A 26,286-nucleotide genomic window follows, 5' to 3' on the forward strand; every position below is an offset into this window, starting at 1 on the left:
TTAAAATGTACTAAAGTACCAAAAGTAAAAACCAGTTTATTTATGCAGAATGTCCCATTTCATGTTTACAAATGTATGAAACATTTTGAAAATAGCAGATCTACAAGCTAACTATGCGTCGCAGTGAGCTTGTCTTCTTTGCAAGCTTTGGTGAGAGAAAAGCAAGCCAGGTTCTTCACCAACATACAGCAGTAAAATGGCATGCTTGATGACCCCTTGTGGTACGTTCTTCAATTGCTAAAGAAGGAGAACCACGTCATTTTTACATGAAAGATAGGTTGAAAAGTGGTGAAGTTATACAACCGTGTCGCTCGCCTAAAATTTTTAGTTTCAGCGAGCGACGCACACGGCCATTAGCCAGCAGTGTGCTAAAGGAGGGAGCAGAACAGCAACCATTAAAGCAGAGACAAACACAGAGAGAAAGACACACTACTCAAACAACTGAACACACGCACACACACACACACACACACACACACACACACACACACACAGTCACACAGTCACACTACTCAAACAACTGAACACACGCACACACACACACACACACACACAGTCACACTACTCAAACAACTAGACAACCGACCAGGACAGACCGCTAAACATTATGTCTAACCTGAATCAGCACACACGCACGCACGCAGAGTAAATACAGGGCCATAGGATGAAACTGCAGCATCTGCCAAACATATGCCAGGCCCAGGCTAACAAATTGTGGGATCTGTATACAGAGGCAATGTAAACAGAGCAGATTTATGAGCATGCACTGTCAACCAGAGCCTCCGCTGATAAATCCACCGGCGGATCAGAGGCCTGCATGACTGTGTTTACAACCACTTCACCCAATCTCTTTTACTCCGAGTCCAAGTATAAACTCATCCTTATAAACCCATAACTCATAACTTTGAGTTTATCCTCATAAACTCAATACACAGAATGTCAGATAAAATATAGATTGAGATCTTTTTGTCTTAACTAAACTTTTTTTCTTTATTATTATTTTTACATAGAAAATATGTCCTCCACCAGGAGGGAGGTGGAGCTGAACGCTGATGAGACACAGAACAGATCACACATGAAGTTAAACAACATGTGACTTCAAGTGGAGTGGGCAGACGGCGTGCCGTGTAGTAGAACTACTGGCCCTACTGTTTCAAAATAAACAGCTCTGAAACAGAAGAGAAATGTCTGGTTAAAAATCCCTTTTACACTATCCTATCCTTTAGAAGCTGCGGTGCTGGGTTCATAATGACATCACTATCCTATCCTTGTTGCTACTCCAAAGTCGAGTAGCAACAACCTTCCCATGGCTTGACTCTGACGAACTCTGTGACGTGTGTGCGTGATCTGCAGTGATTCTATACCAGGGGTTTTCAACAGGTGGTCCGTGGAAGTATTGCGTTCGGTCCCTGACCATTCATTTAGTAATGTAGGATTTGTTGATTTTAAGAAAATGTCTTTCCACTAGTTGAGAAACAGTGAACTGAATGACCTGGTGTCCCATCTATGATGACTGTCCATGTATTTACGGACAAGTTGGAGGTCAAGAAATTCATCAGAAAAAGGGAGTTAGAATCTCAAGAGGGGGAAGTGCAGCGGATTGTCTAGTTGAGGAAATGATTAGTAGTCATCAATGGACCATTGGTTGAGAAACAGTGGGATGTATACACATGGGATGCATAGCAAGTGTTACAAAAGCACCAATCTTAGCCCATGTCCCCACCCAACACAACAGTGGTCCCCAGGTTGATTCTCAGTCAGGGTGGTGGTCCCTCATTCACAACCAGTTGAAAACCCCCTGTCTATTTGACCTTACTGTAGATAAGGGGGGTATAGTCGAATGCTTTGGCCATGTCTCGCCCCGACCCCCTCCCCACCCCCAATACAAATTGGCAGCTACAATAACCTTAATAATAGAGAAAACACATCATAAATAAATACTGAAATCAGATATAATCATTAAGGAAAGTTTATGCATGCTCTTAATTTCCATTTTTCCCCAAAATAATTTTGGCGACCCCCCGAGGGGTCGCAATTTTTAAATGTCCTTTTCTGCTAAGCCACATGCGAGACGACCCGGCATCTAGCAGGGAGTGGTGGGATGGATTGGAGCCACTGACCTGGTTCTGATAGAAGCCCTGCCACTCGGCCGTGTGGCAGTAGGTCTGCAGGTCCTGGGCGAAGGTGGCACTGCCGTTGGTCACGGGCAGGTTGGGCAGCAGCTTGTGCAGGGTGATGGGGTCGGCGTGCTGATCCAGGAGGGTGCGGACGATCGGCACCAGCTGGCCGAAGGTCTCCGAGTTCCTGCAGTTCATCATCATTGTGGCGGGGTCTTCCGTCGTCATTACACCCGCGGGCCACAGGGGGGCGCCCAGGCGCCCCAGCAGGAAGCACACCTCCTCCCAGCTCAGGCACAGCACGGTCTGGAGGAGGCTGTGGAGCTTCACGCACGCCATCACGCACACCTAAAGGACGGCGGTGGAAAGGAACGCATTTACTTAAAAATACAACGTCGTAGCTTGTAGATCTGCTATGTTCGAACCATCGTGAAAATGTGGCGCAAATCTTTCAATATTCTTTCAGAGCAAAAGTCCTTTTTTTCTGGGGGGTCCCTGGAACACCATATTTTCAGATGGGGTTCAACGATCATTTACATATAATTTTTGAAATATTTTGAAAACCGCTGATATAGCTGGTCTCGGTCCTAAATGGGTTAGATACATTTTTGAGGTATTTTTGAGGGGCGCTAGCCGCTTCCATGTCCAGCTTTTGGAAGCCAAAAGTGAGGACAGAAAAAGTGAACACGCAAATTGTGAGTGACCGGAATGACATTTGTGATGATTTGATTGGCTGAGCGCGGAATGTGATTTACGATGATGTATGATGATGAGAGAGCCCCTCACTTCACACGGGTGTGATTTTTACTTTACCCGAGTACTTCCAGTACTTTTACTTCTACTCCACTACATCTCAGAGGCAAATATTGTACTTTTACTCCATAAACATCTACAAGCTCAAGATCTACAAGCTCACAAAGTGACGCATTGTGAGCTTGTAGATCTGCTATTTTCAAAACATTGTTTTAAACAATTGAAAACTTGAAATGAGACATTCTGCTTAATGGGTTAATGAGTACTTTAACTTTTGGTACTTTGAGTACATTTTGATGCCAATACTTTCGTACTTTCACTGAAGTACATTTGAAATTCTATTCTATTTCTACATTGCAATATTGGTACTTTTACTTTAGTAAAACATTGGAGTACTTTTTCCACCACTCAAAACGAGAAGGAGACACAGTTGTTGTTTAACAGTGGTTAAACAATGCCCCCCCTGGCATTCCTTAATAGTTTATTTACCCAGGGTGGTAGCTGAGCATGAGAGCTCTGTCTCCAGCCACGCCCTGCACACACAGACACCTTAAACCATAGATATTTAAAAAATAGATGCAGTTCGTTGGAGCCATGTGTATCGACGGGAGTGCGGAGGAATTTACACAGGGGGAGGAAGCACGGCGGAAGAGTGGAACGGTGGAAGGCACGCTACGTCATGCTGCCACTCAAGTGACTACTGGCCAATCACAGCGCATCTTTCCCGGGACAGACCCGAACATGCGCTCTGTGACGCACGCTCATGCTTCCGCGGTGTTCTCAAGGAATCTCGGGAATTCATTATTACACATACGCTCCAGAGCCGAAAGGGACGTCTACCTTACCTTATTGTCACCTTATCTTTTAACCACTTTAACCATTATTTAAGTTGTTGAAAAAGCTCGTAGCGCGGCACACTTGTAGATCTGGTATTTTGAAAATGTGTCTCAAATCTTTGAATATTATATTCTTTCACAGCGACGTTTTTAACTCATATCTTAGCTTCTGGGGGTCCCTGGCACAACATATATTATTTTGAGATGGGGATCGGCAGCCAAATCAGCCATCCTCGACATGAAATAGTTTGAGAACCACTGATATAGAATCAGAGGAATTTCAGAAAACAGACACTTTTTTTTTTTTTTTTACTTTATCCAGATTTGAAAATGTCTCTAATCTGGTGTTCAGGTGATGATATTCACATTACATGCACAATTTTATTACAAATTCTCTCTTTTATTTATAATGGACTTCGGTGGCAACCAAGGCCAAAACTGGTATCCACCTGTGGCACTGGATGAGTTAAACCTGGGAGCTAAAACCACAGTTTTATACCGTTTCCCCACTGAGTAGCTCAACCGGAGCAGTTGAGGCATTCGGTGCTTTGCTCAAGGGCACTTGGGCAGTGTTGAGAGAGAGAGAGAGAGAGGGGTGGCCATTCACTTCGCCACCGAGAGTTTCCCTGCCGGTCCGGAGAATCAATCCGGGAACCTTTCGCCGACAAGCACGCCCCCTCGAACCCTTAGGCCACTGCCTCCTCCTCCTCCTGTACCTCCCGTTTAATGTAACTACTATACACTGTAGTTACTGTAACTACTATACACTGCACTTTGGAGTGTAACACTTCTCCAGGGAGATAAATAAGATGATCATCAGATTGGTTTGACTCAAGAAAGATTAGTCATAATCCTCGCCAAGAGATACACAAGCACACTAACACAATACAGTAATGGTGATTTATGTTGTGAATATTAGTGTTTCTAGTGTGATTTATACATAGTTGCGTACCGAAAACAGCTGATCTACAAGCTCACATCAGCTATTTCTGGTGCGCGACAAAGCAAGTATAAATCAGCCATCACTTTTACCCTCCCCTTGTATAAAGAGCTGTAAGATTTTCCCTTCCCTGAGTGACATCCAGTTTTTCAATTTCATAATTTATGTCTTTATTGAAGGGACGTGACACACACACACAAACAGTGTCACACACAGTGTCACACACACAGTGTCACACACACAGTGTCACACACACACACACACACACACACACACACACACACACACACACACACACACACACACACACACACACACACACACACACACACACACACACACACACACACACACACACAGAGAAGGCAATCCCAGCCAAGAAGCCATGATGGAAATTCATATGAAGTTGTTATTTATGACCACATGGTTCCACAATGCTAGAGTGGTGGTAGCAGCAGGAGTCATAAATACTCTGTGAGGAGTTGCCCTTTCATACAGAGAAACACTCCCTGTTAGGAATGCCTGCGGTGTCTGTGTACGCACATCCCTACAAGGCCTGGTATGTCTAAACAGGCTTTTATCAAAAAAGGACGACAGGGAGGAAAGACTGGTCCATGAGCTATTTCTAATTAATTTGAATAATATTGGCCCGCGGCAGTCTGTTTTTGTTCGGACGGCACATGTGGTTTGGGTTTGTGAGAGGCACGTGGGATACGAGATAGTTGAAGATAGGGTGGCTGAGGTCTATGTTGGGTGTTTCAGTGTTAGAGGTGAGGAGGAGGAGTTCAGTAGTCGTGGTGGAATTGAGGAAGGTCTGAATTGAAGTGCTTGATGAACCTGACCTTTGGGTGCATGGACTGATTTACGAATACGTTTGGAAATATCTTGAGGTGATGTTTGTTAACCATTTTAAGCCCAAGCACTGACCAAGCCCAAGCCCAATAATTGTGTAGACTTCGGGTAGACTACGGGTCCATTTTGGTTTCATTTTACACTCAAAGGTTAAAGATCTATAAGGATCTTTGCCATGCCATACAAATAAAGGCATGTTTTAACTTGACTGGAACAGAGTGCCTTGGACCCATTTTTTACAAAGGACCACGGCAGCGCTTCTTTCCTAAGGGTCCATTTGGTTCCATCATTTAGCTGGGGACCACCTGGAACCCTCTCAAGGACCACTGGTTGAGAACCACTGCGACAGACAGACCTGGGAGTGCTGCTGTTGGATGTATCCGGTGATGATGCGCAGGCCGATCTGAGCCATCTCCCTCAGCTCCGTGTTCCCTGGACTGCCAGGGACGCTGTGCCACGCCTGCAGCCTGTCCAGCAGGTTTACCACCCCCTCGAATATCTGAAAGACACACACACAGACACACACCAACCGTCAACCAAACAAACACCTGACCCCACCTCGTGACCTCCAAACAACCCCCAGGCAAACCAGAGATATTTGCATTTTAAAATGCAGCTCTACCTGCATCAAATGGAGTTGTAAAAATACTACAATTATACAATACATACAATATAAATGAAGTTATTATTACGGATAGCATATTATGACATGAAGGAAGCTACCATTAATAACATCAAAGGACAGGAGTCCACACCCAGACCGGTTCACAGTTTTAACGTACTGGTCCAAACCAATGATTAGTCTATTGGCCTTGATGTCTATTGGCCAAACTCATGCTGATGAGATATTATATATATATATATTTTGTGGCGTGCTACGAGCTTGTAGGTCTGCTATTTTTGAAAAATTGAGCACCACTAATACAGAAACATGTCAGAAAACTGTCAGAATTTAGAAGACTTTTTTTTATTTTGACGTCAGGCCTAAATAAACCAATGAAATGATTCCCGGCTGCAGCTCACCGCTCCAAGAAATGGGTCAAATGCGGAGAACACATTTCACTGCGGTAACGTGTCTGACAAATCGTACGACTTTGACTGTCTTGCGTGCGTGTGCTACAGTACCTTCTCACTCCACAGAGCGTGGTTGTCGGTTCCCTCGGCAAACAGGAAGTCCTGCAGCAACCTGAGGAGTCTGACCAGACTGGGACAGAACGGCAGCGACACGCCCTGACAGTCCCTGAGGTCTGAGAGAGACGACTCCAGCATCATCTCCAAAAAACTGACCACGCACACACACACACACACACACACACACACACGCACATACACGCACATACACGCACATACACACGCACACGCACACGCACACGCACACACGCACACACACACACACACACGAGCACACACAGTGATGGAAAAAAGTACTCAAATGTTTTACTTCAGTAAAAGTATCAATACTGCAATGTAGAAATACTCCGTTACGTACACGTAAACGTACGGAATTAAAAATGAATGTACTCGAGTGAAAGTACAAAAGTATTGGTATAAAATGTACGTAAAAAGTACTTGAATTGTGCAGAATATGTCACATGTCGCAATTTTTCAAATATATAAAAAAATCATTTGAAAATCTATCATTCATTTGCAGATCTACAAGCTCACATTTTTCAAATGCCAATGTATACTGTAGGGCTGAAGTGGGTAATGCATGTTTTGTAATATAATAATAATAATAAATAAATAATAATCTAAATCTACAATGTAAAAGTAACAATTGTAGTGGAGTACAATATTTGCCTCTGACATGTAGTGGAGTAAAAGTACTGGAAATTAGAAATACTCAAGTAAAGTCCAAATACCTCAAACTTGTACTTAAGTACAGTACAAACACACGCACACACGCACCACGCACGCACACACGCACCATGCACGCACAGATAGGAGAATGGTTGCTACAGTACGAAGGTAGCACTAAATCTATAACAACCAACACTACAAACTGTGGTATTGGTTATAGGGAGGTGAATGCCATGGGTGTTTTTAAAACAAGGCTTGAAGCCAAAATCATTTCACTACAACTGTCCATAAGTAAGTAAGTATGTGTCCTGTAATTTGCTTAATGTCCAATGTCTAGACTCTAGAGTGTAGTTGAAGACATGGATGCATTTGTGTTTATTTTGTTTGAGCTTTAACTCAGCACTCTATGGTTGCTTAAAAAATGTGTAAACGCTCTCCTCCTCCTCCTCCTCCCGGGGTGTACAGCACCCCCTGTTGACCACGGGACGTGACCGTCAGCACCGACTGACCTGCGCTTGATGTCGTCGGGCGGTCGGACCAGCTGGCAGGACGAGCCCAGCTTGGTGAGGACAGAGAAGACCTGTCCCCTGTCCCTCCACACGGCGTCCTCCTGTCCCTGTCCCTCCGTGGGGACGCTGCCGCTCCACAGCACAGAGAACACGATGTTGGTCAGCAGGTTGCACAGCTCCTCCTCCGGCGTCTGCTGCAAGCAACACACCCCCAACCCAAAACAACCAAACATCATCATCATCATCCCAATCCACTGATTCTAAAAAAGAACAGTTTTCTGAAAAACCTATGTTTCTATGTTAGTGTTTTTCAAACTTTTTCATGTCAAGGACCCCAAACTTTATATGTGATTGACCGCCGACCACAATCTTAAAATATGTTGTTCCAAGGACCCCCCCCCCCCCCTAGAAGCAAAGATATGACTTTAAAAAGTTTGCTGTGAAAGACTATATTATTCAGAGATTTGCGGCACATTTTCCAGATAAAAAATAGCACGTAGATCTGCTATTTTTCAACAGCTAAAGTTTAAAATAATACTAATGTACTCTGTAAGAGTTACACACCCCTATGGGCCCATTTGGTTCCCGAAATCCGAACTATTAGCTCAGGACCCCCTGGAATCCCCTCAAGGAACACTGGGGGTCCCGAGACCCACATTTGGAACCAGTGGTACTGGTATAAGCACATAATTAACCCATTTTTGGCGGGATCCCCACCCCGCTTTAGCTATTGATAGCAGATAGTAGATCTGCTATTTTAGAAAATCGAAGAACGACTGACATAGAAACATAGCTTTTTCAGAAAACTGTCTGGATTTAGAAGACATTTTTAGAATCTGATCTCAGGTCAGCACATAATTAGAGAGACAGGGATAAGAAAGTTCAACACAGAATTGAACGGAAGATATTGAAATTGAAACTTGATGCCTGATTGATCTCTCTCAATTCTATTTCCCCGAAGATGTGGCACTGTATGTAGTTACTGTGCTTAAAACAATTCCTAAAGTTGGGAGCTGGGACTGAGTTGGGTATGAACTAAGTGATATGTTCTGCACATTAAGCTAAGAATAGCCTGCTGAAGGAATTTAAACGTCTGGACCTTGTGACTCCCAGTGATTTGAAACGCTATTGACAACAGCATTTCTTTATCGAGAATGTGTCGGTATCCTGTACTATGTATCTAAATGATATCCAAAATAAAGTCTTGTATACAATATTGTGTATACATACTGTAAGAGATTGCAATTATAAACATATATTTATAGAAAGAAAGCTTTGTAACACCAGTATTCTGTGTAATGGCAGGCCTAAATATCAGGTGGAGAATACTGTGTTTTCTATTTTGTGTTTTGTATTCTGCAGTTTGAGTTAATAGTTTTTTTTAACAGAAACATCATGATCACACTATGATGATTATTGACTCAATATCATGCAGCCCTGCGACTCTTCTTGTGTCTAGTGTGTTTTGGCATGATCCTTTTGCTACTATGTCAACAAAAATGACATATTTCCACATTCTGCAGAAATAGCACAGCTACAAGCTCACAACGCATTGCAACGCAACAAGTTGTGAGCTTGGAGATAGGATATTTCCGGCTAAGATATTAGGGGCCCTATTTCGTCAGTGCCTTAGCCCATATCTACAGTATAAACTTCTTTGCCTTTATTTTTTTGCCATTTTGAAATACATTTTAAAATTGTTGAACTAGCCGATCTATATCGACACATTACGAGGTTGTAGATTGGCTATTTTAACTATTCAAAACGTTTTTTTCAAAATAGCAAAAAAGAACATCTCATTTATCAATGCGCTGTACGCCAAAACATAGGCGCCCAGCCAAAAAGAGCTGTTGTAGGCTTTGTCCTCACCAGTTTCTTTGTCGTAGAAAAGCGGAGGAGCATTGGCTGACCAGCTGACAGGCTGTCACAGGCATCTAAACATACTGTATGTATTCACTCCTAAAATGTTAATATAAAACTGTATAGCCTATGTATATACATACAAAAAAAAGTAAAGGAAAACATCAACGATGTGTCATTGTGTCACATGAAATTGGTAGGAGATTTCCAACTTTGCAAGCAATTAATATCGCGCAATTAAAAACAATATAACACGTTTACAATATTACAAGTTTATGCTTAATCAAACGATTCATCCATTAACCACTCCATAAACGTTGATTATGACTGCCTTGACAGGCTATCTCTCATTAATAACTTCGGTGCAGGCATCACTCACCCACAGCAGTGAGCCGTTTCACTGGGATCGCCTTCGCCTACCTACATGACTGCTTTAACGTGCACTGCGCACAAATGGGTACAATTAATATAGTAGCCTACAAACGTATTCCCTTCATGGTGATGCAACTGTGATGTGTCATGTAGCCTTGAGATGCGTGCGTGCGTGCGGGTGCAGGTGTTTGTTCTTTATTTAATTAAGATACAACACACCATTGAGTTGGGCTTGCAAGTTGCGTGTGCAGGCGTGCGTTCGTCTGTGTGGTGGTCAGCAAGGCAAGCGGGGGAAACTTTTGGCTTTTTCCATCATGTAACTATGGTTTCCATAAGTTGTTTGGTCGTATTGCAAAAACGAGGCTTGATTTTTAGATTGATTTCAGCCATCACATTTATAAATGCTAGGAATGAAATTAAGCAAGGATCAGCTGTTTGCGATCACTTCATAAATGCAGTGCCAACGTGAGCGTAATCCAAAACCGACGCTCGAATTTGAGGCAGATTTGACACTCCATTGATAAATGAGGGCCTAAGGCACTGACGCCAGTAAACAAATGCTTCTTCCTGACCCGTTAAGTTTGGGGTGCGCACGCTTATCCGACACACCAATGGTCCGACATGTGAAAATCACCCATCGCTCCCGACATGCGTTGGTCCGACATGCATTGCGTCATGCATGTGATGTTTTGTTTTCATTATAACTAACCACCCCTGAAAGAGGAGGTACCCCAGCCAGAACCCAGGGTTAAAGGGCACTTCAACCCTTACGTTTAGAAGATTTAGAACACATTCCTGAGGTTTTTATGTGTGCAATATGTGGTTTTAGATATTTTAGTATTTCAAAATGCCTGTGATGACACAGGCGTTGGTCTCACTTCTTTCCTGGACTACATATTGTCTCACGTAAGACAGCCCTCCCCTCTCCACAAGGTGAGGCAGTGCACCAAAGCATTATGGCCATTGTAGTAAACCCTAGTCAAACACACAGACTTCATTATTTCTCTGGCCATAGGGTGCACATTTCGAATTGTGCTACCGTTATCTACTACAAATATTATTAACATTGAGTGACTGGAGTTTCTTCCCGCTGTGAAATGTCCCTCTTGAGCAGGTTCTGAGAACCCTATATGAAACCAAGCTATATATATATATATATATATATATATATAAGCTGCATATATGGAAACAAAGCCAGAACCCATGACATGTATATGGTTTGCTTAGTTCTTGTAGAGCCATAAGTATACAGGGTTTAAGTCAGTGGTAGCCAACAGACTCTGGGCCACAACGGGCCTGCCAGAAATAATATTGGCCTAGCAAATTATTTTGCAAATGCATTGATGAAACTGGGTATAGGATGAACGCATAGTTTGAACGCTCTGTATTCACTGTCAACATACCTCTTTAGACCTTTGACTGGCAACGAGTTTCACATGCCCTAAACAAGACATTGTTTCTCAATGTATCTAAAAATAAACCTTGATTGGGTGACCCGACAGCTGAAGGGTTAGGGCATGCACTGTACTGTAGGCTCTAATGGCTGACAGCAACCAATTCCCAGGCCAGTCGGACCATTATGTGCTGCATGCCACTCCAATACTCTCTCTCTCTCTCTCTCTCTCTCTCTCTCTCTCTCTCTCTCTACACGAGTGGCTTTCAACCACTTTCATATCAAGGTCCATTGCTTATTCAGCATTTAAGCCACAGACACTCAGACCACTCAGACCCAAGACATAGAATATTTGTTTTCGCCTGATTGGATTTTGTCCACAATTCAATGCTGTATTGATGTGGTAGCATAGGAGAGATAACAGGCAAACGATCAATTATAAAAAGCATTTCTATCAGCCTCTGTTAACACTTGATTATACGCACAGTTTAAGATCTAGGTCTTGAATTAGCCATTGAACTGGCCTGAGACCAGCCCTACTGTCTGACGGAAAACTTCTGTTCTATTTTCATTTTCTATTTTCTATTTACTTTTGGCATCCTCACTTTTTTTTTTTTTTATGTTTTCCTTTGCGGCTTTCGCCTATTTTTAGGCTTTCGCCTATTCTTTTTATAGAGGGACAGACAGTAGGCTGACAGGAAATGGGGGAGAGAGATGGGGGAGTGAAACGCAGTAAAGGCCGTCGGGATCGGGAGTCGAACCCGCGGCACACTGCCAGACTCAGGCATTTTTATAATCTGGTCTCGGGTCATCATGTGTTTAAGTGGTTAAAGTGGGAGCGGACCCAGGACTATACCTGTGGGTTGGACGTGTTGGAGATGGTGTCCCCACCACCACCACCGCCAGGCGGGTCTCCGGTCCCACAGCTGTTGTCGTCCAGGACGTTGGACAGACTGGAGCTCATGCGGATCCTGAGGACGGGGGGAAAGGGCTTGCTGTGCTCCAGGGGAGACGGCGTCTCGGGCTGGCTGCCCGCCGTGGGCGTGTGCGGGCCCGTCCCGCCGCCCTCGCCCCCCAGGCTGCCCCCCGCTCCCAGCTCCATCATGTCGAAGGGGGACGTGCCGAAGGGCGACAGCGGGAGGTAGGTGCCCTCCTCGTCCAGCCTCGTCGGGATGTCCACCGTGGCCGAGACGGAGGAGGACGAGCAGCTCTCCTGCTCCATGGAGTCGAACGACTTGAACTGGAGCGCGTAGCTTTTCAGGTTTCCGCCGCCGACTCCTCCTCCTCCGCCTCCGTTAGGCGGAGACATGGACACGTCAGAGAAGCCCTCCGAGATGTCCCGCTGTCCGCTGCCGTCGTCGTCCTCCTCCAAGTCCTCGTCGTCCTGCGAGGAGGGGAAGGGGAACATGTCGGCGCGCGCGTCCTCTATGGCCAGGTTCTGCTCCCTGTGGATGTGGTTGTCACCATTAGTCGTCATACAAATAACTGCGATGAATGGTTTCAGTTGGGTTTTTGGGATTGAACATTGGAACACATTTCTGTTTGTCTTTAAAGTAATCCTTGCCCAAGCTGTGAGGCCCATATGGGCAGGAGCCTATCTCCTGTTTACTTAGCGTTAGGCAGCTTGATGTACAAGTACACCCCCTGGACATGACGCTAGTATGTCGGAGGGACTTACCCCAATCCAACCCTTGATGTTGGTGCAGGGAGGCATTGAGTCTTTGGTATGACTCGGACAGGGATCGAACCCGTCTCAGAGCGGACACTAACCACAAGGCCACTGGGCTGGTTGTTATCCTTTTAGGCAATCAAAATAAATACTGTACTACTGCCTAAACAGGCCATACATTTCATAATTGCATTAATCATCTGTACCCGAAGGCGGGGTTGGCGAAAGGGCCTTTCTGTGTGGAGTTTGCATGTTCTCCCCGTGTCCCCTAGGGTAGGTACCCTCACAAAAACATGCAGTAATCCTGGTCTCTAAACTGCCTCCCCCTGGCCAGCCGGGGCGCCTGATGGAGGGGAAAATAACTGGTTGGAATAACGTGTTCCTTCCACGCGCTACGTCCAACCAGGGAAACTCCCCCCTGTCAGGTGTAAAGGAGCAACTTGGACACTCACTCAGTCCGTTGCTCTCCCCAGGTTGGCGGAGGGTGTGTAGAGCCCAGGATCACATTAGATGATTGACACAGGGGTGAAAAATGGGTTACAAAATCGTGGGATAAAAAATATGAAAGAAAAAAAAATATCTGTAAAATTGTAAATAATAATAATAATAATATCAACAGATACATTTCACAGATGAATGGGAAAGACCGACTATTATGCAAAAATAATGGCAATTATTTCAAATAACTACGACCAGGCAATTATGACTACTAGAAGCTTGAAAGGCCTTTGGCAAAGAAAGAAAAATGGTGTAATTCAGAAACCTGTGGAATGTTGTTCAAGGTTCAGGGTTAGCTTTATTGTCCCTCGCGGGAAATTGGTTTGCATCCAGATAATAGTAAAAAAAAATACACACAACAAACAACATTCAAAACACTAAGACTAAAATCTAAGAACAGGGCACTAGAGACAGAGAATTCATGACATTCAATAGTAGCAAAGTCTGCAGAAGTGTGTTAGTGGGCAATATGTGCAAAGAGGCAAGAATAAAGTGCTATCTGCTGTTCAGCAGTTGAATAGCAGCCGGGACAAAGGATAGTTTGAACCGATTAGTCTTTGTACCTTTGTTGTACCTTTGTTACCATAGGTGTTTGACGCTGTTTGACGACGTTGCGTAGAGTGGGCCTAATTGGCAAAAGAGGTGGCTGAGATGTGCCTGAATAATGCGTTTAATAAGTGAAGACATTGAGGGCGGGATAATAAGCCTAGCCCTAGATCATAGACAGAGAAGTGAAGAGTCTGTGGCAAATTTGGAGGCAGTTGGAGTGCTGGTCAGCCCTAGCCTCGCATAGCCAGCCTTCATCTACCTTTGCAATGCATATTGCTCCAGGCAGATTAAGGCCTGGGCTATACGTCTCTAGGTTTTTATAAAACGGATATTTTCGTACTCCGTTGTCGTTTGGGCAGGGGCCCATACGACAAAGATATCTGTGTCCACACATACAACCCAAAACGATCATTTTTTACTCCAACAAGCATGCCAGGCCAGTAGGTGGCGATAAGAAATATGTAACGCAATAGAAAAATGTTCTGAGCATGCGCTGTGAGCTGGTTTCCCAATAAATCCCCCCACGTAACCCGGTAGTACTAAAAACAAAACAAACAAGGCATGCAGACGGGACTCCGTCTAGTGAGCAACTTTGGAACTCACATTCTAATATAAACACAAACCCCATTTTCCCAGCTGACTCGCTAGCCTAGTGGACTACTACGCACACTTGTAATCTATGCATTGCTTCGCTTCGCTGGTTCGCGCCCCACTGCCGCCACTGCTTTTACAACCGCAGACTTTTTAATAGTTTTTGGATTAAGGTTGCATTAAAAAGACTGGATTAAGGTTGGTGAAGGATGTGTTGCTTCCCTGCTTGCATACATAACCGCAAGCAGGGGAGCAACGCATCCTTCACCAACCTTAATCCAAAAACTATTAAAAAGTCTGCGGTTGTAAAAACAGCTGCGGCAGTGGGGCGCGAACCAGCGAAGTGCAAAGCATATATTTTCTTAGTCTGCGTAGTAGTCCACTTCAATCCATGAACTGATGCGCATGCTCAGTGTTAAAAGCAACAACGAACATGCGCGACTAGGGAGGTGACGTCATCCTTCCTCAAAAACTCCGTTTCGCATGACTACACAGCTCCACCATCCGGATCTTTTCGAAAACCTCCACTTATTTATCCGTTTCCAAAAACCTCCGTTTGAGTGGCCGAAAACGCCGTTTGCGTCTGGCTGAAAGGCCCAAACGCACATAGAAATGTGCGTTTGAAAAAACACCCAGAGTCGTGTAGCCCAGGCCTAAGTCTGGCCCCTCTCAATTGTGCGAGGACTTCACGGCCAAAATGGTGACGAGCCAACCAGATTTGTCGGGAACCAGGCTATAACTAGCCTCGGAAACCCAGACCTTTTTATTTCCAGGGAGAAAAAAAAAGTCTGGGAAGTCCACTTCAATTCGGCATAGAGTAGCGCAAACGTCGATCACTCTCTGCTGATTTCTGATCGTCTGCACCTTTGTTAAATTGACGCACACAAGCACACCCGTACACACACACACACACACACACACACACACACACACACACACACACACACACACACACACACACACACACACACACACACACACACACACACACACACACACACACACACACACACACACACACACACACACACACACACACACACACACACACACACACACACACACACACCTCTCTCTCTCTGTCGCTCTAATTAGTCTCATGTCCCACAGCTGCGTCTAGATTCTCCCGGCGGATCATGCCGGGAGCTGCCTATGCCATAGAAAGCATAGGTGAGTTCCAGTGTAGGGTATAACTAACCAGGACCCAGTATGCAAATATGGGGCAGGACATTGCAGAAAAACATCTAACACTGAGAGGGACGAGACTAATATTATCCATTATAAACCCAGTGAAATTAGTATGGCTACATGAGGCTAGGTCAGCCCATGATGAGCTGACGCACACAGCAGTAATGGGATGACTGTACCAGGCCTACCTGTGGAGAGGGGGTCTGTGGACAGGGGGGGTCTCCGTCACCAGGCTGCTGCCGTAAGACTCCTTGATGTACAGCTTGGTCAGGACGTCCTGCCACCCAGGCTGCTTGGCCAGCTGCTTCACATAATCCTCAGTGGAGTAGTAGATGAGATGGAAGAGCTGAGGAGACGACAGACACAGTGATCAGTGATACATATTATCCTGGTTTTGGCCAGACTAAAACATGGATCCACTCGTGCTTCCTCCCCGGTATCAGTCTGGGCGGTAAGTGGTTGCTTTGAGCCTCGACAGACAGACTCAACTAGCCAATCAGCGTAACAAAAAGCTCACGTGCGCTAGTCTGCTCCTCATGCTTAAAATATACAGCGCTAAAAACAACAACAAGGTCTATTTAGATTCTACTTTCTACGTGAGCAAGATATATGTCCGAGTCTATATCTGACATAAGTTCACTTTGCTGTTCTTATCTAGAAACCTTTAAACTTTGTTTGTTGTGACATCTCAATTCAATGCAGGGGCTAAAACTGGTGGAAACAATAATTCAGAAACATTGTATTGGACGTATCTGTGAAGGCCCTTGAATTCAGATGTCCCTCCCTGGCCGTATCTGAGAAGGCGCAGATCTGTCTACATCCTGTCGTCCTGTGTACAGGAGACAGGACAGTACACACTGTCTACATCGTACACGAGACACAAACTTAGCATGTGTCTAAACTCGCAGCCTGTAAAGATCTGGACTGACGGACCTTACGACAGACATCCAGACGGACAGCGAGCTCAGCTCTGTGAGACAGATATGCCACAGCTAGAAGATCTCTGAAGTTAGGGTTGGGATCTGAGGAGGAACGAACAGATGGGGACAGAAAATACTATTAATGCTGTTTCAGAACTGTCTGCAAAACAGTAGGCGATAAACCTTCGAAACATTTGTGAATAAAAAATACTAGAACAGATATGTTTTAAGTTAACAGCTTAAACCCTCTTTCAGAAATAGCCAATCTATACAAGCTCAGTATTTCAGTTCACACACACACACACACACACACACACACACACACACACACACACACACACGCACACACACACACACACACACACACACACACACACACACACACGCACGCCACTTGAGCCCTATATATAATTCTCATACGGACGAAAGGTCTGTTTTCAATTACCCGTAGCGAGGACCTGCTCGTACAGACAGCGCACGGTCGCCATGGTTACCGGGACGTCCCCGAGGAAACAGACCAGGCCCAGGTAGCCAAAGTCCTTGAGCTTGATGCGCTGCTTGGTGCGCTCTGACACCCGGTCACTGTTGAGGAGCTTCTTCATCACCTGGAGACAATGTGGACATGTTCATTTCATTAAGTTTACTTGGCAGTGTTTTCATCTGTAGTCCCTGGTTCAATGATTCACAACTATATTAAAAAGGTATAAAAGCAGGTGCGTAGGCAAAGAGCAGCTGGCGACCTCAACAAAAAAACAATAAACCTGCACACTGCCAACGTGCACGGTACAAGAGACATTTTAATAAAGCAGAAGCAACGTTTCGGTTGTGTAGAGCAGGGGTTCTCAACGCATGGGTCGCCAAATTATGGGTGGTGGTCGCCAAATTATTTTGGGGGGTCACCAAACTATATATATATATTTAAAAAAAATGCAACTGAATGGCTGGAAAATGGAAATGAAGAGTTTATATAGTACACAGTACATGCATAAACTTTCCTTAATGATTATATCTGGTTTCAGTACTCATTTATGATATATTTTCTCTATTATTAAGGTTATTTTTGCAGTCAGTTTGTATTGTGGGTGGGTGGGGAGGGGGGCGGGGCGAGTGTCGCGAGACATGGCCAAAGCATGTCCGAACCCCTGGTGTAGAGACCTTCCTCAGGCATGCATTGAATTGAATTTATTTTAAAAGAAATGTATAAAACAAAAAGATTTTTAAATAGAAACAGCATTACTTATAGCCAACCAAGGATTTTGCTGAGAACTTCTTATATGCATACGTCTCAAACTATGCAAGTTATTTTTCACTCACTTATAATAAACACACTCGAGTCAGTGAATCAAGTTAAGTTACAGAAATTCAGTTAATTTAAGACGTTTAAGCGTGTAAATACGGACCCAAATGGATTGAACCTTTATTTAACCTTTAAATTAAGAACAGGTTGTGATGTGCCTGTGCCACTGAAGGGCGGCGGCGGCAGCAGGTACAGTACAGTACAGTACAGTACAGTGATGTGACGTGATATGACATGTGACGTGACGTGTTGTGACGTGATGTGATGACGTGTCGTGACGTACAGTACAGTACAGTGATCAGACGCTCACCCTGAACACCCTCTCCCTGGCCTCGTCTCCGAACCTGGGGCTGAGCAGCAGACAGTACAGCTGCTCCGCGCCCCACTCCAGCAGCACGGTGTGCACCTGCTCCCGTGGCGGGCTGTTCCGTACCACGATGTACAACACGTCCAGCGCACGCACGACCTGACGGAGAGAGAGAGAGAGAGGGGATTCAGGGGCCGTGAGAGATAAGGTGAGAGAAGGAGAAGGGGGGGGGGGGGGGGGGAGCAGTGAGATAGACATATACATGAAGTTGGTGAGTGTTGAATGAGGTGTACGTTGGCTATTTTCGTCAAAGAGACATTGGGGGTCAAAGGTGCAGACAGTGGTTTCCAAACCATTTATTTAGCACATGACCCAAAAGAGAAATTAGATGGTTGCCTGGGTTGTGGGACAGCGTTGTGAACTTCGGCAATTTTCACTACTTCTTAAAAGGAGAATTCCATGCTAGAATGTAGTCGTTACGTCCCCACCAAAGAGGTACAGGTGTTTTTTTGTGCAAAAACTCCTTATTGCCGTGACCACTGCCAGCAGAATATGCCTCATCTCGCCAGAATGAACATGCCTTAAATCAATAAATAAACTCGTTTTTTTTTTTATGTGATTTTCTTTTTTTTCATATTAATACAGTTTGAATGTTGAAGAAGGTTTTCATTCAAACAGATTGTTCATTTGGGCAAATGAAATGTATACATTTATACGTCAAGTGGGCTTGTTTTTTAACAAGTTTTTGGGGGCAGAGGAGCGCAGTTCCGAGATTTGCATGTTGTTTTCGATTGGTCCTGGAATCTCTTTGTCCTCAGGTTTCACGCTCTGATCACCGCCCATTAGCGTGCTTGTGTTTGTAAACACAGAAGTATTCTACATGGCTATAGTAGTATGGAGGAGCATTTGGGTTATACTTTACAGAAAATAAACAAAACCACGTAGCTACTCGCTCAAATACGCTTCCCAGCCTGGAAGCAACACACAACATGCTAGAAGCTAGCTAGCCTAGTTAGCTAGCTGTCTGTGTGTCGTGTGTCAAGTGTTCTTTTTTTTTTCCTCCACCCGCAAAGAGCCACGATCACTCGTCTTTTCTTTAAATCATAACTCGCTCATTTTTTGCTCATTTAAAGAAATTCAAAATACTATGTAAACTACGGAATTGGGGCTTTCATTTGGTATATAAAACGTTTGTGTAGGCCCTCTCTACGAAACGGTATCAAGTGAAAAGGAAATGTCGGGAAATCGGTTTATTGTGTAATAGATTGGATACGTCTTTTCAAATACGGCCGTTAGTACTGTTAATTCAACATCCGGTGAGGGGAGGATACGGATCGTGTATGTATTGTGTATATAAATCAGCGCATACAGTGGGTGGGCTTTAGACCGGATGTAAGCCTTGCACACTAAATAGAAACCAGGCATTGTGACTGCATGTGGACAGATCTGTTTATTAAAATAGCAAATCTACAAGCGCACAACATCATAGCCTGATGCGTCGGTTTTATTTATTTAAAATACTGGGTCAATTGTCTGACTTTGATTGCTTAAAGTAGACCTGCATAAAATGGTGTACTGCAGCTATTTACAACCAGGTAGTGTATAAGTTAAATTGAACACTTAACTTAGTATTTAATACTTGAATACTTATACTTAGTATTTAATACTTAGTACTTTCAAAAGGGTTTATTGGGGCACCTTACAAATTGCATTGTTTGTTCTACTGGCTTAAACATGTCAGTGTTTCTAGTGTTGCACTGTTGACAGCTAAAACGTCCTATTGTCCCTTGTCCCTCCCATTGTCACACCCACTTCTGTCCAGCTCTAAGGTGATAAAATGTTGTGAATATTGAAAAGGGCTTTTCTCAGCTTTGGGTGAAAGGCCCCAGTCATTTTAAAATGGTTATATCTCCTTCAAAAAAAACCTCAACTCGAATAGAGTCGAGGGCCTTTTTGCTGTATTTGGTCACAATAATTTGCCTATTTCCCCTACCATACTGTAAGCCCTCAATGAATTGCATTGAATGGGGCTATCAGCTATGGGGTGCTAATTTGCTTATTTCCATCGAAATAAGTAGTAAAGTGTGCCGCTTGGGATATTATTTACATTATGAAGAGAGGATATAAAAGCAAATTAGCACAACACCCCATAGCCCCATTCAATTCAATGCAATTCATTTAGGGCTTATGGTAGGGGAAATAGCCAATAAGGAGCTTTTGCACAAAATAACACCTGGACCTCTTTAGTGGGGATGTAACAACTACAAAGAAAGGTAAGAAAGCCTTTTAGTATGGAATTCTCCTTTAAACTTGTTTTCTAATGGAATTTCTTGGATTTTTTCATGAAATTAATAAATAAATATATAAGGGGACCCATGAAAATGTGTCCGCAACCCACAAATGGGTCCCAGTGTTTGGGAACGAGTTATTTAGGGAGTAATGAGTGGTGAGCTGAGAAGGTCAGGTGATGACAGCTCCAAACTCCCACAGAGAAACTGATGAAGGCGAACAGAGTGGGGTGGAATTGAGCCAGAAGAACCATGCACCATAATATGGTGCATGGTTCTTCTGTAATATTATTACCAAGCACTATCATCAACAGCATTATCCTCACTGTCGGGGCGGAAACTTTGTGTCTCCATATTTATTTTCCACACAAAATGAATACCCTAAAACTGAATCGCAAAAACATTGAGAACAGTGCCGCCATTGTGACATACAGTATATCGTCCACTTTCGCTATTTTGCAAACATTTTGAAACCTGGTTTAATTCTCTCTGTGGGGTTTATGCATACTTTGACAATGAAAAGTATTAACAAAAGCTTGTGACTAAATAATAACTACATTGGATTGGCAGACGCCAGACAGTGTTGGACATACATGGAGTACAAGGCCATCGTACAACAGTTGCAGCAACAACTAGAAGATGCACACTGACTCCCAGTGGCGCGCTAAGAGCTTGTAGATCTGCTATTTTTGAAGAATCGTGAAAAGTGACATGAAAGTGTTTGAGAACGACTGACAAAAACAGCTTTTTCAAGAAAAGAGTCAGGATTTAGAAGACATTTGCAGAATCGTTTCCAGGTCAAAATTGGTTAAAGCACTGCTACCCCAAGCTCGAGTCCCAGGTCCAATCAATGTATACAAAAAAGAAGCTAAGGACACCGACATCATTTTCACTATCATGCAATTCCAGGCGGCAGATTCGTCGCACCACCATGGGAGCCAAACTACACCTGGATGTTCGGTGGAATGCATTGGAGTCAGTGAGAGCCAATTTCACCCTTGTGAAGTAAATCACTGACATTATAACACATTATTGTCTGCTGTGTTGCTTTTCGATGTGTACACTGTGTAATTTTAAAGATGTGTCTAAAGAGCACAACGTACGTTTCTGAACGTGCAAAGTATCACGAGACTGTCCTCAGAGACAGAAACGATACCTGCCAGCTGACTAGATCCTCAATAAAATGATGTGCTGTGCACATCGAAAAGCAAGTGATTAGAAAACAACCTGTGATATGTCTTCTTTTATATTCCTGAACCGATTACATGACAAAAGTCTCAATTGTTCAGAAATAGTGTTTGTTCACGAGCTGGTCCAGCCGCCTCCATTCACTGCCATGTATTTTCATGGAACTTCTGGTGCATGAAGCATCATGGCGTGTCCATAAACGTCAGCGGCGTCTCTTCCTTCTGTAAATAAATTCCTTGGGTGGAATCACCCAGAGTGTATTGTCAAGCCACGCCCTGGAAATCCTCAAGTGACTCAAAACACCAAATGCCTTCTCCACTCGGCTATAACAATATGGAACAGCCTTCCCCCTGTGGTGGCGGTTGTTATGTTGTTATGACGTTACATCAAGTAATGTTCATGCCTTCAACAAGAGGCTGAACAAAACACCCCCTCAGTGTGACTGTAATCCCATAAAGCTCAATGACATTTAATCATCCAACATTCAGTTTATTTATACCCCCGACTGAGTAGCTGCAGATCACCGATTGGTTTTTTAATGTTATTCATGAAGCTTAATCAAAGTCAAAGCTTAATAATAATCAAAATAAAACATGATTATCAGACAGGTACTATGATTATACTATAGGAGGAAGATTATTATTAATTTATTTATTCAAAAAGGTATTAGCACCATCCACCTGAACTCTCAACTGCTCGTGGCAGAACGTTCCGTCAGAAGGAATCCAAACAGCAACTGCTTCTGGCGTAATGTTCCGTCTGATAAGCTTTATTATTGATATCAAACCGGATCGCTGATTTCTATTTTTTTATAATTTTTTGGGGACTGGCCTTTCCTTCTTTAGCGATCCTAGACCGGGTTGCGCAACCGTGCTGTGTGTGTGTGCGTGCGTGCGTGTGTGTGTGTGCGTGCTTGCGTGCTACCTGCCGCTCCTCTCCAACAGACAGCGTGTAGGCCATGAGGCTGTGTGTGTGTGTGTGTGTGTGTGTGTGTGTGTGTGTGTGTGTGTGTGTGTGAGTGTGTGTGTGTGTGTGCGCGCGCTACCTGCCGCTCCTCTCCAACAGACAGCGTGTAGGCCATGAGGCTGTGGAGCTCCTCGCTGGTAGGAGACTTCAGGAGGAAGTCGTTCAGGAGGTTGAAGAGAGCCTCCTGCACCGTTTGCCTCTCCTCCGACAGAGGGCTGCCATCTTTCTCTCGGCTGAGGAAAGGAAAGAAAGAGAAAGCTTTTTATTTCGAGGTTTGTGCAAGAATTCTGGCTGTGGTTTTCTGGTTCCACTGAAAAATCGGGCCATTCATTTTTTTCCCATAGAGATTTACAAAGAAATATTCTAAGCCTAGAATCAAAGCCATCCAAGATCCTGGTCAATCATGCCCATCATTTTAATCTGTGAAAAAAGAATAATACTAATAATAATGAATATTAAGGTCATGATTCACCAGGAGTTTTGGGTGGTGCAACCATAGGGTGCAGCCACTCCAATGCCCAGCTTTGTCCTTCCCTCCCTGTGTATGTTTTCAATTATTATTTTTAGTTTATAACTTTTCTAGATGATATGAAAGGTTAGACCATGGAATGTTGTTGTTGTCTCCCTTCCGCAAAGACAACAGCTGGTGTAAGGCCATACCTACCTTTTCTTAAAGGACCAGCGCCCTATATCTTTTATTTTTTAAGTGGTGCAACCATTTCATTACGGAGCTTTGTGTGTCGCTGGGTATGTCCCTGGCTGCCTGTGTCTGTCCGAGTACAGTACAGTACAGTACAGTACAGTACAGTACAGTACAGTACAGTACAGTACAGTACAGTACAGTACAGTACAGTACAGTACAGTACAGTACAGTACAGGGACCGTTTCAGACACGGGGCGGCTCGCCGGAACCAGGCCGGTACCCTGGGCGCGTTCCTGCGGGTCTGGAAGTTCCGGGGACCCCCCGGGGACCCTCACACGAAGTTGCACCACTTACTTCACACAGGTGTGATTGTTTATTTAATATACACATTATCATCTGAATTCAGTTTAAAAAAAGACGGCTAGTAACATAGTTCTACATTGCAGTATTGATACTTTTACTTCAGTATTAATGTGAGTACTTTTTTCCACCATTGGTTCACCTGTAGTAGGTCCGGATGTTGTCCAAGACATACTGCACTCCGTACTTCCTCCTCATGCGCTGCTTGCCCTCCCCGATCACAGACGACAGGTATTTCACGTGGCCTGCATACGGTGAGAACACAAAGGGGAGAATAAATCCACGTTATTTTCTAGGGATTTCTCAGTTTTCTTTCGATATAGGTTTGGATAACTTGGGTTAGGTGATTGAAACGTGTTGAAAAGTTGAGAAAAGCCACATTTGGGGCCCCGTTTTCAATATGAGCGCCATGTATTCCCACTGCGCTAAAAACGTGACTGTATGTTGTCATTAGGAGCGCCATATATTTACACTGTTGGACTAACGGCAGCATGTCGAGGCTCTGAGCGTTTTGTCTGGTCAGTGGTCACCGAGAGATGATTTGAGCGATGATTTGATTGGCTGAGCACCTACAGACACAGAGTTATAGAGTTACGCCAGAGTTACGAAAACAGCGCTCGAGCGCTATTCATGCCGCCCTGGAGAGTTTACAAGCTGGATTCTGAAATACAATATATATTGTTTTCAATGAGGGCGGCAAATATCACCAATTTTACGCATGTGTGCAACATGACACCTGTTTTAAAGTATTGTACAGTGACAACTAAAGTCTCTGTAATGTTTATGCTGTACTATTACAAAAGAAACGATCTAAAATAAAGGGATTTAAGATCATGAAAGCTGGGCTGTTGCCCTGAGTCCAGTGCATTCTGGCAACTTCCTGTCCAGGACTTTGTCACTCTTCGCAATGCTCTTCACCTATAGAAGTCTATGTAGAAGAGCTGCCATTGGACTGGCCCCATGAAGTGAACGGAGATGTCCTAACTCTGTCGTACTTCAATGGCTCTGCAGACACAGAATGCTGCCTCCTATAGCCAGCTTTCTGTGTCTGTAGGTGCTCAGCCAATCAAATCATCGCTATGGGGTACACAAACATTGCTCAACCAATCAAATCATCGCTATGGGGTAGACACAAAGCTTGGCATATGAGGGGCTAGCGCCCCAGAAAAACAGAAGGACAGTTTCGGAGGGAAGGAGCACATTGTTCAACCATTTCAGTGTCCAACCATTTCTCCAAGGTAGGGAGGTTCATTTAAAAGGCCTGGGAGAACAAGTGTGTTTTTAGTCTGCTTTTAAAAAATATACATAATTATACATAATTATAACCCTGGGAGCGCAGAATGACTTTAATAGTCAACCCAGTCGGGACTGCAAATACTAATGTATTCAATCTTTGTTGAGACCATCATTTGCATCTATCTAGAAGAGACATTAGCAAGGTGCAGGTGCTCCAGCAAGAAGTAAGAAGAAGTAAACAACATTGTGACAACACATTGTGACACTGATGGCAGAGGCGTCTTTTTATAGCGGGTGCGAAAATAAGTTACCACTAAAGCCCAATTTCCTTGTTGTACGGCAACAATGACATGCCCAAAATAGAGATGCCAGGTTGAAAGTGGCAAGAAAAACACACACATCTAGAACATGTCGATGGACGACGTGGAACGAGATGCACTCAGCGTTGATCTACTGTACAATCAGATTTATTTGGAAAAAATGTTCAGAGTGTCGAGGAAATGTGGAACACCTAAGTTATACATTTAAGGAGATCAAATCACTCATGGGAAACGAATCTGTTTTCTGTCTTTACTGACATTTGACCTGTGACTTGTGTGGTCTGGGGGGTCTTCCCATTGTGTCATTTGTTAAGACCCATCTACTCCCTGAGGATTGTATTTAAGCTGAAGTCTGACTGAGTTGTGTGGAGTCAGTATATGGTGTTCCATTGCAACGCTTCATTGCTGGCTCCGTATTCGAATACAAGATTCTAATAATCTGAAACTCTGAATTGTGTCTGTCTCATTATGTTGTTTAACTGTGTTATAAGTGCTCTCCGAAAGATTCCATAACAAGAGTTCAAGAAAATAATAAATACCGTATGCATAAGAATTACTAGAAAGGTGTGCTGCTCAGACAGAGCACAGGTCTCCACCGGCTAACATTGATCACATTACCCCAAAGATAATGTGTACCAATTTGTGAGATTTGGACAAAATCTGCAGGAGTAGTACTGGCGCAAAAAGAAAACACACAAATGTATTGCACGGTTTGGGGTGTCTATTAGTTGGTAGCAACACAGTTACTGTGGCTACTGTGTCTATACGTCATCATACGTACATCATCATCATATAAAAAGGCACCAGCTTTTTTGGGATACCAATAAATTGGAA

The 26,286-nt window shown here is 43.9% G+C and overlaps 1 protein-coding gene across 2 annotated transcripts in view; it reads right to left on the minus strand.

The window, feature by feature from the left end:
• nbeal2 (neurobeachin-like 2) overlaps positions 1 to 26,286 on the minus strand; it is a 117,542-nt gene that overhangs the window by 32,592 nt on the left and 58,664 nt on the right. For both annotated transcript variants that reach the window (XM_083761138.1, XM_083761137.1), the window contains 11 exons: positions 24,039 to 24,141; positions 22,973 to 23,126; positions 18,455 to 18,610; positions 17,293 to 17,452; positions 16,861 to 16,949; positions 16,116 to 16,273; positions 12,289 to 12,877; positions 7,808 to 8,001; positions 6,624 to 6,780; positions 5,854 to 5,997; positions 2,121 to 2,465 (listed from right to left, as the gene is read on the minus strand). In XM_083761138.1, coding sequence (XP_083617264.1) covers positions 2,121 to 2,465; positions 5,854 to 5,997; positions 6,624 to 6,780; positions 7,808 to 8,001; positions 12,289 to 12,877; positions 16,116 to 16,273; positions 16,861 to 16,949; positions 17,293 to 17,452; positions 18,455 to 18,610; positions 22,973 to 23,126; positions 24,039 to 24,141 — 2,249 coding nt within the window. The remainder of the gene's footprint in view (positions 1 to 2,120; positions 2,466 to 5,853; positions 5,998 to 6,623; positions 6,781 to 7,807; positions 8,002 to 12,288; positions 12,878 to 16,115; positions 16,274 to 16,860; positions 16,950 to 17,292; positions 17,453 to 18,454; positions 18,611 to 22,972; positions 23,127 to 24,038; positions 24,142 to 26,286) is intronic.

The sequence above is a fragment of the Protomyctophum parallelum genome, assembly GCF_964188405.1.
Source record: "Protomyctophum parallelum genome assembly, chromosome: 3".
Classification (NCBI taxonomy): Eukaryota; Metazoa; Chordata; class Actinopteri; order Myctophiformes; family Myctophidae; genus Protomyctophum; species Protomyctophum parallelum.